The 14,399-nt window shown below is 40.3% G+C and overlaps 1 protein-coding gene across 1 annotated transcript; it reads right to left on the bottom strand.

Annotated features, from left to right (window-relative positions):
- Window positions 1–529: 529 nt before the first annotated feature.
- GCLM (glutamate-cysteine ligase modifier subunit) lies at window positions 530–13,418 on the bottom strand. Its single transcript, XM_082286715.1, has 7 exons — window positions 13,123–13,418; window positions 10,486–10,551; window positions 7,821–7,905; window positions 7,017–7,073; window positions 5,558–5,760; window positions 3,897–4,011; window positions 530–2,225 (listed from the first exon to the last, which is right to left on the bottom strand). The coding sequence occupies exons 1-7, from the start codon at window positions 13,240–13,242 to the stop codon at window positions 2,056–2,058; spliced, it is 816 nt and encodes a 271-aa protein (XP_082142841.1). The 5' UTR covers window positions 13,243–13,418; the 3' UTR covers window positions 530–2,055.
- Window positions 13,419–14,399: the final 981 nt, after the last annotated feature.

Genomic DNA, 14,399 nt, shown 5'->3' with positions numbered 1-14,399 from the left:
AATGTGTGACAGTGTAAAATGCTGTACTGGAAAGCCTACGGAAATTCAAATTTTAGTTAAAACTTTCAGGTTTCTCGTGGAAGGAAATCTCATCTCGCCCACCTTGATGCAAACCAAACGAAATGAGATAATGTAACTTGATAAAGAGTTATGCTGCTGGTGACTCTAGAAATACCACGTCTTAAAAGGTACTTTTCTACAGCAAGCAAACTATTAGCAGTTTACAGAAAGGAAAGAAATTACTATCCCATCAGAGCAGCCTTTACATTGGTTTAGCACAATTCCAATTTTGTAGCATTTCCGTATAAAAAACTGAGCACAAACACAAGTCTAAAACAATACAGAATCAGCCAAATACAGACAGCTCACAGGTAGAGGTCAAATCATCAGCACACAACACAGAGCTGGTAGGGAAGCTTAATTTTAAACTCATGTAATTTTGAACTCTAATAAACACTGGCGCAACATTAAAAAAAAAAAACAAACTACATTTTAATTAAGAGAAAAAAATCCAAACTTTTATTGATGCATTACTAGTTCCAATTCCCCGTTTCTCTCATTTATCAAAAGAACTGAAGAAGCGAAGAAAATTTCCTGCTATTTGCCACTAAAACGAAGATATTTGAGGACTAAGGTACCTTGAAAAACTACCATCATTAAACTTAGTGGAATGGATTACAGGAAGCTGACACTCCAGACACTACCTACAGGGATTCAAATTCCACTTGCTCCCTATATGAAGAATTGGAAAGATGTTGGTGAAAATTCATTCCTTTACAGTCCAAATCTCAAAATATGTACAACAAAGTCAATGACTATTACCAGTATGAGGCCACGCCCCTGTCTGAAATCAAAATGAAATTTATTATTTTAGACACTCGGTATCAAAGTTCCTGCTAAACTACAAGTTGAACTTTAGCTATCTACTCTGATTTAAAGGCCAAGGAAAGGAAAAGGCCTTTTTGATAGAAAGACTACATTAAACTAAAAGCCTTGTCTTATCTGCAGCAATCTCTGGGATTAAAAAGCCAGTGTGCTAAACTGCTGCCAATCAGAAAGATACCTAACTTCAAACTAAGCCTTGCTTCATCTTTCCTGAGTGGCACTCAAGCAACAGGTTTCCCAGGCAACTGCAAAAGAAGTAACTAATTTTAGTGAACAGCATCACCATTTACTGTCTGTTCTACTTGGTTAATTGCTTGCGTAGTTTACAAGCATCAAAAAAACAAGCCACAGTTGAGAAGGAGACAGGCACAATTCAGTTTTTGATAAACAGATTTCTTCGTCACTTGTTTTCAAATCTTATTTTGAACATTCACTATTAATACATTTTCTATTTCAAATAGTAAAAATGCCGTCACACTTGTGCGAACACTTAATGAAGCGTATTGAGGCACAAAGAAGCCAGAAGGAATTCAAGTAACAGTCAGAAAATAATTTGGAAGATGCATTTTCTTCTAAATCCTAGAAGTCTTTTCCACTCAATTAAAAATAAACCAGTTTTCCCATCCCCACAAATTAAACAGCTGACTTGCCTATATATACATATCAAGTAATGAGATACCAGCTTAATTTTTTGGGGTTATTTCACCATAAAAGATGACAATTTTCTATAAAAGCTAGTCTTTGAATGCTTGAAATATGTACTCAACAGGTAAGTATGATTTAAGAGTAATTTGTCTTTTTAAAAAACCAAAAATATATGTTTCTCCATACTACCTAATGGCAGCTAAAATATAATGATAATTTTTACAGTGAACTGGTCATAAAAAGAAAAATATTTTAAACTGTTACTCTATAGATAACTTCAATAAAAAAAGCCCCAAAACATTCATATTTTAAATGAACTCATCAATAGGTTAAGAAAGAAAAATAGTGTTAGAACACTACAGACACTCCTACTGACATCACACTGAGTAATTACAACTTTTGGTAGTTTGTTACAAATGCTGTAAAAATCTTTCTAAGAAATTTGCAATGTTCCCCCATCCCAAAGAAATTTAAACAGCCATTACAAAAAAAAAAGAAAAAAAAAAAAAGAAAAAAAAAAGAGTTTTAAGATGCATTTCTTTTAGCTTGTATGATATAGCCTTTGGACTTGATAATTCCTCTGCTTTTAACAATGACTGAATACCGCAGAAGCCATAAAGGAATCCACTCGTTTGCTTTCACGTTCTGGATGCTTTCCTGGAGAACTTCTTGGAAACTTGCTTCACAAAGTAATTCTGAAGTTAAAAAGGGATATTTGTGCTTAAAATAAAGTAACATAAACAACTGCAAAAAGCAACACTTTTAGTAAGAGAAGCCTTTTCCTACAGTCATGATCTTAAGTGGTACCACATACCCCTCAGATCCACTCTTCCAGAATGCATTTAGGGTAAAAGCAGCTGAATATTACAGAATGAATGTTCAGGACACTTTTTTGTAACATTGAGTATTTCCCACAAAACTAACTGAGACTATGGAATATCCAATGGAGCTGATCAGCAGAGTCATTAGCAGGAGAAAATGAAAATTAAATTTGAGAAGCTAGCTAGACAAACCAGAGGTGAGTAAAGTATAGGGCTGAAATCAGCAAAGTACAGAGCATTCAGAGATACCTCTGCAGTCACTGGAAGCTCAGCATTTACAGTATCTCACTTAACTAGGCTCATAATAACCATAAGCCCAGAAAACATTAAGAAAAATGGGCTTAAATGCCACAAAGCAGGAAAAGAAGGCAAGTATAGATCTTCCTAGTTTCCTGTGGAATGTTCGTCAAGAGAACAATGTCTTTGGTGAAGAGTGCTCACAAAAAACAGTCTCAATACTCTTCAGCTTACTATTACAGAAAACATAGGCTGAGCAAACAACACATGAAGGAATCACAACTTGTGCTGTTTTCTATCAAATCCTCTTCTCCTTCATTTAATGACTTTCAATGGAGACTTTTTATTATATTGCAAGTTGCATTTGGATTTCACAGGACATGGAAATTGTCAGATCAAATAGAAATTCATCTTGCGTGCTGCTAGAGCAGTGATAAATCCTGCTCAGGCACAGATGAAATTCATTAGTTGTAAAGTGGTACTATGAAGTATATACTACATAATTAATGCTTCATATACTTTTTTCTTTGGGGTCAAGTGGAAAGAAAGGAGAAGGAAGAAAAAGTATCATCATGAATAATTAGTCATAACCAAGAATGCAGGGAAGGAATTAACTAAATATTGTTTAGGCTTTGTATTACTCCAACAAGATATTTAAGGTGTTCTTAAGAGTGAAGAAGATTAGATGATGTTTGAGAGAAACTAGTATTATATCCCAGAATATTGTAGGGAGCTGGTAACTCAGTTCTACAGCTCAAAGGAAAGCCTCCCATTTGTTCAATCATTTAGCAAATGAATCACTGCATAAAAAAGTGAAGAACTTACAACTCTTTTTGTAATAATGTTATTTTAAGAAGTCGACCTTGAAAGAATCCTACTTGAAGCACAGTAATTTTACTGATCTAGTATTACCAAACTACTCAAAAATCAACTGACTATCAACATTTCTATGTAATCTATTTCACAAGTTACAGGCAAGTCCACTTTCATTTGTCATTTACTGGCCTTATTTTGTGGAAATAAACATAGTACAAATTTCTCAGTAGACTGTTCTTCTATTTACTTTATCTTCTCTGATTAGAAGTATTTCAAGAAATTATCCAAGGCTGCAAGACTGTTTCAAGAAGGAGGGGGAGGGGAGGAAGCAACAGGAATAACTTAACAGAAATATTTTATAAAGGAGAAACTTTTAGAATCCCTGGTTCAGGCTTCAAATATAACAAACTTTGAAGTTTGGGGAAAGATTATTCCTGATTTTGTACTGAATAAACACATTTAGAAGTCTTCTCTTAACTGGCGAAGTCTTACCTTTTGGGTCATTGTGAGTTAAGAGCTGTATGTCACATTCTTTTGCAAATGCTGTGAGATCAGGGGGCATCACACAACAGGAAGCTAGGTTCACCTGATTACTACTTGGTTTCACCTGAAAGTAACAAAATAGTTCTATAAGGAAAAAAAACCTAATGTACTTATATTAGTTGTTTCCACCATGCTTTCTATTACAACAGAAATTTTGTTTTGAACAATTTGACTTTGACCATTGTTTTGGATACTGAGCAAGGCTAATTAATTCTGCATGATCAATTAACGTAGGCAGCTGCAACACCTGCAATTCCCTGCAGCACACAGCCCAAAACAGGAGTAGGATCTAACTTCAGGTGCTGCCACAGCAAGATGAGCGCTGACCCACGGCACTCTGGCTTCCTGCCTGCTGTGCTCCCAAAACAGCAGCAGCTTTTTTTGTCCCCCTCTCTAGTAAAAGCATTATAGGGATGTCAGTTTGAAAAAGACTTCAAATTAAAAAATCCAAATACATTTTTGTTAAGGAAGAATGTCATGGTTTAGCATAGTTTGGGTTTTTAGTTAAGGAGGGCTCCATCAGTCAGTTAATTTGCAATCTTCCATGCCTTCAGGCAAGTGCTTGAATCAGATCAAGTTAAAAGGGATGCTCTTCCACTGACTTTCTCTCTTCTCACAAACTGCTTTCATGATCACCATGCAGGTGGTCATTAAACCCTGCAACTGCCCTCTCTCAGTGTACATGAAACACTGCTGTCACAAAGATGATCAGGTGACTGAAGCACCTCTCCTATGAGAACAGGCTGAGAGTTGGGGTTGTTCAGCCTGGTGAGAAGGTGGCTCCAGAGAGACCGTACAGTCCCTTCCAGTACCTTAAAGGGGCTACAAAAGAGCTGGAGAGGGATTTTTTTGCAAGGGCATGTGGCGATAGGACAAGGGGAAATCACTTTAGACTGACAAGGCAGGTTTAAATTAGGTATTAGGAAGAAATTCTTCACTGTGAGGGTACTGAGGCACTGAAAAGTGCTGGATGGCTGCCCCATCCCTGGAAGTGTTCAAGGCCAGGTTGGATGGGACTTTCAGCAATGCAGTCTAGTGGAAAGTGTCCCTGTCCATGACAGGGGACTTGGAACTAAATGACCTTTCAACCCTTTTTATGGTGCGATGAGTTAGTTGCTCTGGACAACAAAGTATTGTACCACTTCATTCACAGCCTGTCTTCCTCTATGTTTAAGCTTACCATTCAAACACCATTTTTCCAAGGGGGTATCCCTCTCTTTGTAACACAGCTTAAAGTGAAAACAGCTACATTTTCAGAGTCACTGGAATAAATCTGAAGGTTTAAGAGTACTGTTTATGGTCCTTCCTAAGTATAAAATAATTCAAAACTCAAACCTGCAGTACTTCAAAGAACCTGCTACTGAACAGACTTGTGTTTTCCAGCTGTTGCTAGTCAGTACGTAAGAACAGGGAACAAACAACAATCATATTTGAGCCTCCCCCACCTTGAACAACATTATGCTCATCCACAAAATACTGAAAATAACAGGGCTAGTTAATATTTTGTATGTAAGACCACTTATAACAGAAGTTTATTATAATGTGTCAGCCAACAAAGCAAGCAGTTACTCTGTCCTAAGAAATGCTGTGAGTAGGAAGTTTGTTCTCACCTGTGCCCACAGATACAGCTGCTCTAACAGTGTTTTATCTAGGTCGGAGGTACCTATGGCAACAATCTTTTTGTTTTGAACTAGATTTTCAAGTTCTTTCCAATAAGGTTGCAAATATTCCAAGGAGAGGTTAGCTCCATCTTCGACAGGAGGTGGGACAATAATGACTGAGTCTAACTGAGCAACTCCGAGGGCAGAACACGCTGAGGAAAAAGAACAGACACTGCAAAATTTTTTGTCAGATATGAACATAAACAGCATGACTCTTCAAATCTAGCAAAAGCCACACCTCCTGCTTCACTCTGCTAGCTTCCCATTCACCATTTGAAACTCTGAGTGTATCTGCAGTCAAGAATAACAACACAGCCTTTTTAGCAGAGATTCAAGCACACAGCTAAAGATCAAGATTCAGTTGTAGGTCTTGGGAAAGAAAGAAAGAAAGAAAACAGCAAAAAATATCAACAGAAAACGAACAAGAGCATGAAGCTTTTTCCTCCTTTTAAATGTTAAAACTGTATTTTTCTCTGAAGACAGTGATGACAATTCTCTATTCCTTCACTCTCAATTTCTTTTAAAATTTGTAGCTTTCACTCTGAACTATAACTCAAGTACAGGACATGGGCTAGGGAAACTACTTGCTACGTATGAGGAGTTAGACTAAAAGCACACCAAGTACAGAGACTTAATTTGGCAGAGAAAAGTGGAAGTCTTGGAGTCTGAGTCACTGAGCTGTACGAAAAATGCAAGTCATGAGGCCTCTTCAGCACAGCAAACAGAATAGAACTAACAAACTGTATTAATTATTTTCTTCTAGAGGAGGACTCCATTAAAGTATGTTTGACAAATGGTACTAAAACTTACAATATATAGGCTATTAACTGGGGTATCAACAGAAAATAATGGTATCTGACCCTTTCTTCTTTGATCACCCCTTAAGCGAAACAATCTTCCAAAGTAGCAAAGTTCATTGTTGCTCACAATTACTGCTACATTAGGCCAACACAACTTTATGTAGAGACATTGTATGGCATTTTCAGTAAAACTTCACTATTTCATCAGCTACCTGCAGCATTATTTTATTTCCTAAATAATCTCTAAAAGACTGCACAGTTCATGACATTAAATGCAACTAACAAGAACTGACAAGAACTGCTGTATCCCTGCTATTAAAACATCATGTGGTATTTTTAACAGACACTTTTAACTTTTTAACAAGTTTTGTGTGAAAGAAAAAAAACTTGGTCCTGCTTGGAGGAAGGAATCAGATCTGAGGTCACAGTGAACCATTTAATAAGTTTACAGACGGAACTAATGTGCAAATAGACTTAATTACCTAAGTCTCTCTTAATAGGAAAACAGGATATACTTGTGACAATGGCTAAATACACCTCCTAGAAATAAAATTAGAACTTTTTCCATCTAAGTTCTAGAGTAAAAAAAACCTGAGTTCCACACTTACCTAGATCAACTGCATCTCTGATTGATGAAGAGTTTGATCCAACGATGAAAAGCTTTGCTATTTTCAAAGAAACTGGAATCAATAACTAAACAAGCCAGGTATTACTAATATATAGCCATTTACTTTTGCTATACATACTATTAATGAGTTTTTGGGTAAAAGGTTTTTAGAATATACACCAATTACTTAAAAAATTGGAAAAAACCCCAACTTTTTGAAAGGTGACTGCCCAATAAAGACACTGTTCTCTTAAATTTCAATGCTGTTGTGCAATCTCAGAACAAGAAATCATCCAGTTAGATGATGTAATAAGCTGTAAAGCATCAAGACACAAAGCAATAACCGTAACAACCTGAGTAAAAACCCCAAATGTAATAGTACAAACAGACTTCTTCACAACTTACTGAGACTCAAAATGTACTAGTGTTAGTTTGGACTGCCTCCTTCAAGTTCATCATATTCAACCTGGAAAAATTATGCAAATAAATGTGCTTCCAATGCTATTTCTTAATTCCAGTATTATCTGTAATATTTTGCTTCAAAAATGTCAAAGACTCACAAAATACATTTAAAATATCTTGTGGTGATGTAAGTTAAACTAGAAAAATACTGAGCTGCTTTAAAATCTGAAATATTAATTCAAGACTTTCTTAGCCAATGTCTAAGAACAACAGTGTGCAATGGTGTAATTTGATTCTGCAATTACAAAACAGAGCAAAAAAAACCCCAAACATATATGAATATCCTATTGATGACTGCATATGAATCCTTTCCATGCCATTGGGTTTGTGACTATGTTCTTACCTGATACTTTCAACTCATCCCTTTCTTCAGGATTTATTTTTTCTATAGCTTGAGCTACAGTACATTCCAGAACCTCCAGTGTTTCCTGTAGTAAGTACATGACACTTAGGAGCAACTCGTCAAGAGCAGACAGTAAGCTCCCAAAGAATGTTTTTAATTAATTAAAAAAAAAAAAAAAAAAAGAAAAAACAAAAGAAAAAGAGTGCCTTACAGCAGTTAGAAACAAAATAGTAGAAAAATGCATAGACAGAAATAAAGTAACCCCAAGGCTTCTTGATCACTGAGGGGAGGTCAGAATAATGAAGATATATGAAAGACCCTATATGACCCTAATATAGAAAATGCAAATTACTGATAAAAATTATTGGAACAAGAACAAGATTCAGTAGTTCTTGTAGTTCTGATTTTATGATGTGAAAAGACTGCTGTGCCAATTCAAAGGACCTTGTTTTAAAAAAGCCTCATGACCAGCTGAAAAGAACCCCATAAGAATTAGGAGGTTTGAGTGTTGGATGGGAACATCTTTGCTTAAGAAGTATTTTGTAATTTCAGTGAAGCCTATGAAAAACCTACAGTGAAAATGCTGTAAAATACTGATTTAAGTATTTTAGTAATTATTTTACCCCCCGACCTCATTTAGGATGAGGCTGACATCTCATGTCAGGTGGCACAAGATGACTTCATTAAGTCTTTACCTACATCAGACTTTATATTACAGGCATGCACAACACTCTGCCCCAAGCAAAAATGCTTTGCTAATTTTTGCTGCCCTACCAAAAGATTCTCAAGTGAGCCTTTGAGTTACTCCATACAGTCAGCATTTTAAACAAAACTTAACTTTAAAAAAAAATGATTGGATATCAATATAATTCATGAGAGAATTTGGAATTACGGAGGTAAAGTGTTCTTACAGTAAAACCTAGCTTACACTAAATAATTTACTTTAAATGGATCACTACATCAGACAGAGACAAGTGTTTGTTTTTGTTCTTTTCTCTGATTGCTTCTTGAACAATCATTAGTTCTTCTACAAGTCATTTAGCAATAACTGCCTCACACACTTCAGTTTGGAATGCAGCAACATGCAGCCGATGCCCCCATTACACAAGAAGTGGTAACAAAACCCAAAGAACCAATCAGGAAAGCTCTTCAGGTTTCTTGTTGTTGTTGTTTTGTTTTTTGGGTACCTTTTTTTTTTTCCCCCTGAAACATGCTAGTATTTCACAGAGCAAATAATAAATTTAGTGGGGACCTATTGCTGTTTTGTTGAATTTCAGAAGCAAAAGTGAAAGAGAAGCAGGCAAATACACCAAGATCTTCATGTCAGATGTTGTCAGAGACTGAAAATTGTTCATGCCTCAAACATTGATATAAAGTTTTGCTCATTATAAAGAAGCTATAACCGAAGAAGCTTCCCTGAAGAGTGGGACTTTGAACTGAAAGTCAAACTGTTGGTTAGATGAAGGGAAATGCATTGTTTAATCATTTCAGGCTGAGGGAAAGTTATGCATCCACAAAGGGCCGAAGCCACCAGCTGCAACTATCCCTGGCTGAGTTTGGGGGGGGGGGAGAGCACAGCTCACAGAAGCCAGGTTTACACAGACTCCCCCCAACCGAGGGGGGAGGAGGACCTCTGGTGAGAGGCAGTGAGCACCCATCCTCCGATTACACAAACTGGCCCAGCTGCAGAACCCCCAACCCCACAGGCCACATCCACGCGACATTCACGTGAGAGGCTTGGCCCCAGAGGACTGCACGTGATGCAACAGACCCAGAGTCTGCTGTGAGAGACTGACCCCACCCCAGGGGACACGGCCGACATGCCCACCCAGCCTGAGCATGTACACCCATGGGACTCTGCCTTCTGGGGGGACCTTCACCACCGAGAGACCAGCTGGAGAGGATCAATCAACATCGCTGAGATCCACAGAGTGGTGATATTTTCCTTATTCTGTCCCTGTCACTTTTTCTGTCCCCCCCACCTATTTTCGACTTCTTTCTTCCTTTCTTTCGTTCTTTCTCTCTCTCTCTCTCTCTCTCTCTCATATTTACCATCAAATAAAACCTTTACTATTGTCACTGGCATATGGTCTTGTTTGCACCTTAATTCGGGCAGAGGCATTTCTCAGAACCTTAAAACTCGATCATAACAGATGTTCATGTCTGTGGCTTTAAGACTTATGTGGAAGTCTTTAGCTCTTAAGGAAAAAATTGCCACTTCTGGATCTTCAGAAATATTTCTGAGACAACAGATGCTTCAGAGCTCCCCTCCAAATGGGATATCTGCGATCTCGATAGTTCAGAGAATTCTCCACTGAGTTTTAATAAGCATGCTAGCAAACTTCTAAGGTACACAGACTTTATTTATTTTTACTTGCCCCATAATTAATTTAAAATCTTACAGACCCCAGCTTTTATTTTGCTAAGAACTGTCTTATCTGCCATCAATAGGATTCTCTCTTTATATTGATATGTCTTAACCTTGCCAAATTTACTAAACATTAAGGAAAGAAGTGGAGTTAAGACATATTCCTTCAAGGTATCTGGAGCTGCATATACTTAGAGAGAAATTTAATAGTTACTGTAAGTTTTAGAAGTGTAATTGACTACTTATTTCTTTGGTTTCACGTGTAACATGGGTAGAGATGCATAACACCTCTCCTACCTGATTTTGGTCTTGGCCGATCTTCGAGCTCCACTCAGTCAGTGTTTTCTGCATGCAGTCCCGCACCTACAAAACATTTTTTCACACTGAAGCGTGGGTATGTTCCAGCTGCACACAAACAGAACAGTACAGAGGTGTGTAGGACAGACTGCACAGCTGAACTAATGACACCATTCCACAAAAGATTCTTCCTTCACAGCTTCTGTCTGAAACTTGCTAAAACTAACTTACTTATATGTTTTTCTCTCCTCTTTCACGGAGTTTCAGCAGTAATACAAGTACCGTACTTCACTTATTTCTCAGACATATGCCATCTTTAAAGGCAAGAACAATGCTAAGCAAGCAAGAACTAGGATGGGGTGGTGGTCTGGGTTTTTTTGGGGTTTTTTTTCTGCTTTTTTGTGCAGAAATTCTTAAGTTACAAAGTAGTCAGATAAGAGCATAAGTGCTGTGACATTGTAGAGATTAAACTTTACAATCAATCACTAAATACTCATTGTATTAATTACTCCTCTTTTCAAGATGCATCCAACCCTTCTCATTTACTGCCTACCTACTCCACTATGCCAAACCACTAACACTTTTAAGTCCTTCATTACTGTACGGGGAACCTACAGATCCTACCCCACACTTGCATTTTTCCTTCAACCACAGATGCAAAATAACTAAGATTCTGCTCAGGGATTTTCTTGAACATAGTAAGACGTAACTATTAAATCAGCTAAATTATTTTATACAGTACCAGTGCTGCAGCTGTAGCAGTGCTGTAGCTTCCCCTTGATCCATCCCAGGAGCTAAGTACAGGTACTCTTTGGCTGTCCTCTGCCACAGGCAGGAGCACTTCCGCCAGCTGCTGCTTTATTTCACTTTCAACAGTGTGCACACCTACTTTGTGTACCATTAAACAGCCATTTCCTATGACACCTAATGAGCTCTAATACCATGCACGGACTAGAAGTGCCCGATATCACAGACACAATACAGGAACAATACTTTATGAACAGAAATACTATACATTCTTTCTATCGTTTAAAATAGCATAAAAACCCCCTGACCCAAAAGGCAAGAATTGAGCCCCCCAGTAAATAGCTAAGCACAATAACCTTTTAATAAACTAACTCTTTATCCTACTTTCATACAATTTATATTGTTATCTTCTCCTTTCTGAGGGCAAGTGAGACAGTACTAAATTTTTATATATGTTCCTGCTTTGCAACTGTCACAGGTCATATTTCTACTGCAGTTACTATGCACAGGCCTCTGACTCTAAAGCACACCACAGCCTTGCCCTCAGGCCATATGTTGATCAGCTTTTCCAAACACAGCTGCATCCCCTAACACGGGGGTTCACAGTTTGCAAAATTTTAGCTTACGTTCTGCCACTGAGAACTGACTATACTAAACAGAAGAGTCCAAAGCTGATTGTAAATAATACCAATTATTTGCTTTTGCAAGTCCATCAGCTCTGGAAAGCCAGCAGATTTCTCTGTAAACAAGTGAATTTCAGTACCTTAACTATTAGTTATGCACATTGGCCAACTCTTTACTCAACAGCCCTCCAGAAACAACTCACACAAGGGTGCCCATCACAATACAGCTACGTCTTTGTTACAGAATCCAGCCCTATTTCGCACAGATTACAGAAAGTTTAATGAGCAACCACGCCAAATAAAAAAGTTATGACCACGTGACAGCTAAACAAGAGTATGATGAATTCTTCGTTCTTGTTACATCATCCTCCCAGACCTTTCTTCCATTTGTGCATGATTAATATGCAACCAACCAATTTCTAAGTTATCACCTGTGTCACTGTATAGCAATAATCAGCCAAACCCATAGTTTTTCTAATTATTAAGTTACCATTCTGAGATTACTGTGTCATGACAAAACAGCAAATACGGTGGTTCTGAAGTTCATGGCCACAGGATCTCCAGACGTTTTATGAGAACTGTTCTAAGTGTTGACACACACCGCTAAAGGCAATACTTTTAGAGTAGTGATTAAAAGAGCTCTTTTCAACTTCTTAACAAAGAAGAACAGCTCTACACTTCAAAGAAGACAACGACTACTTTTCCCAAGACCTGTCACTACCAAGAAATTAAATTAACTTCAGGTTAGAAAAGAGAATTTTCATAATCTGTAATGCAAGTTCATATCTATTCATATTTTTATCTTACTAGAGAAGTATAAAGGATCCCCTTTGCCATTACAGACAGCACTTAAATTTGTAAGTATTTTAATCCTTTATTCCCAAGATCAGAAGGCTGGGCTGGCTCCTTCTCAGGGCAAACTGCTTCCGGGGGCACAGGGGGCCCGACCTCCCAACAGGGTAGAACACAACGAACGGACGAAAACGAACAGGCAAAACCCCGTTCTGCCATTACCATCTCGCGCCTCCCGAGGGCACCTACAAGCGGATCGCTCGGGAGTCAGAGCCCTTCCTCGCCGTGACGGGCACCGGGCCACGCCGTGCCCTGCCGGAACGACCCCCGCTCCGGACCCCGCTCGGACCGCCCGGGGAGCGGCACCCGGCGCTCCCTCAGCCGCCGCCCCGCCCGTGGCCCGGCCCGGGCCCCCTCACCCCAGGGCGAGCCTCCGCCGAGGCGCCCCGAGGGGAAGCCCCGGCCCGCCCCTCACCTCCTCGCCGGGGGTGGCCGGGCACTTCTTGCGCAAGCAGCCCCAGTTGAGCAGGTTGCCGGTCTGCAGGGTGAGCCTGCCGGCGCGCTCCAGCAGGGCGCGGGCGCCCTCCGTCCCCATGGCGCTGCGGAGGCGGTGGCCGGCGGGCTCTCCGCGACACCTGCAGCCCCAAGCAGCGCCGAGCCGGCCGTGACTCGGCACCGGGACCGGGTGAAGGGCGGCGCGGGGGACAATGGGCGGCAGGGCGGGCCCGGCGCGGAAGCGGCGCAGCGGGGAGCGGAGCGCGCCCCGCCTCGCGCTGCCTCACGGCGCGGGGCTGCAGCGGGCAGGCGCCCCCTGGCGGAGGCCGGGCCTCGGGGGGCGGGGCCGCAGGGCGAGGGGCGGGCGCGGACGAGGGGCGGGGCCGCCGGCGCGCTCGTGTCCCGCCGTGTCCGGGTGGCGCTCCTGGGTCCGAGTGTCGGTCCGGCCCCGGGGGCGGCGGCCGCGGGACTCGGACTCGGCGTCGTGCCGAAAGGAGTACCCAGGCACACTGGCGCTGCCCGGTAGTAGCGGCCGGGGTCTGGTAACATCCCCCGAGCGGCTGCTGTGCACATTCAGTAAATGAGTGAAACCATCTGAATTGTGCTCATGACGCGTTCCAGTAACAGGTAGTCGTTGACAGACACCGAGCTAAAAGGCCCAGAATGCTTACCCCTTCTGGCTGTGTTGGCATTTGGGTGAAACAATGTCAGGGCAGCACTCCAGTTTTACACCAGCTGGTTCCAGTGAAGACACACCGCGTAAATCTTGAAGGATTGTGGGTTGGGGGTATTTTCTTTTTTAAGATGAGGGGGCTTCTGGAACACCACACTCTGACCAAAATCCTTCTGTACTGGAGAGTTGAGTGGGGTGGCTTTTTTTCCCCTGTAACTCCAGTTAAAGGGAACAGTGAACCACAAATGGTAATTTTGCTGTCAGCTTGGGAATTTGAATTGTGTTTTAACAGATTCTCCTTCCTCAGGCTGCATGTTGTGCTAATAGAGGGAACCAATTTGCATAACTTCTGTCAATCTGAAGCACTGCCTGATTGCTTTCTGGTACAAAAGGTTAGTTTAAATGTTCTTTATATTTGTGATCTGATTAATTTTTTCATGTTGGGAAATGTTTCCATCATTCTATATGGTTACAGAGCATGTGGAAATGAAATACACTGGAAGAAACGCCAGCCTATTTGGAAAAGCATTAATTTTGTTTCCTTTTTCTTTAGCATAAAAATCCAGAATTTCTAACCTGGCCCA

The sequence above is a fragment of the Coloeus monedula genome, assembly GCF_965178545.1.
Source record: "Coloeus monedula genome assembly, chromosome: 9".
In the NCBI taxonomy this organism is placed as follows: Eukaryota; Metazoa; Chordata; class Aves; order Passeriformes; family Corvidae; genus Coloeus; species Coloeus monedula.
Note: the sequence above shows the minus strand (reverse complement) of the source record. Positions and strands in the feature narration are given on the sequence as shown.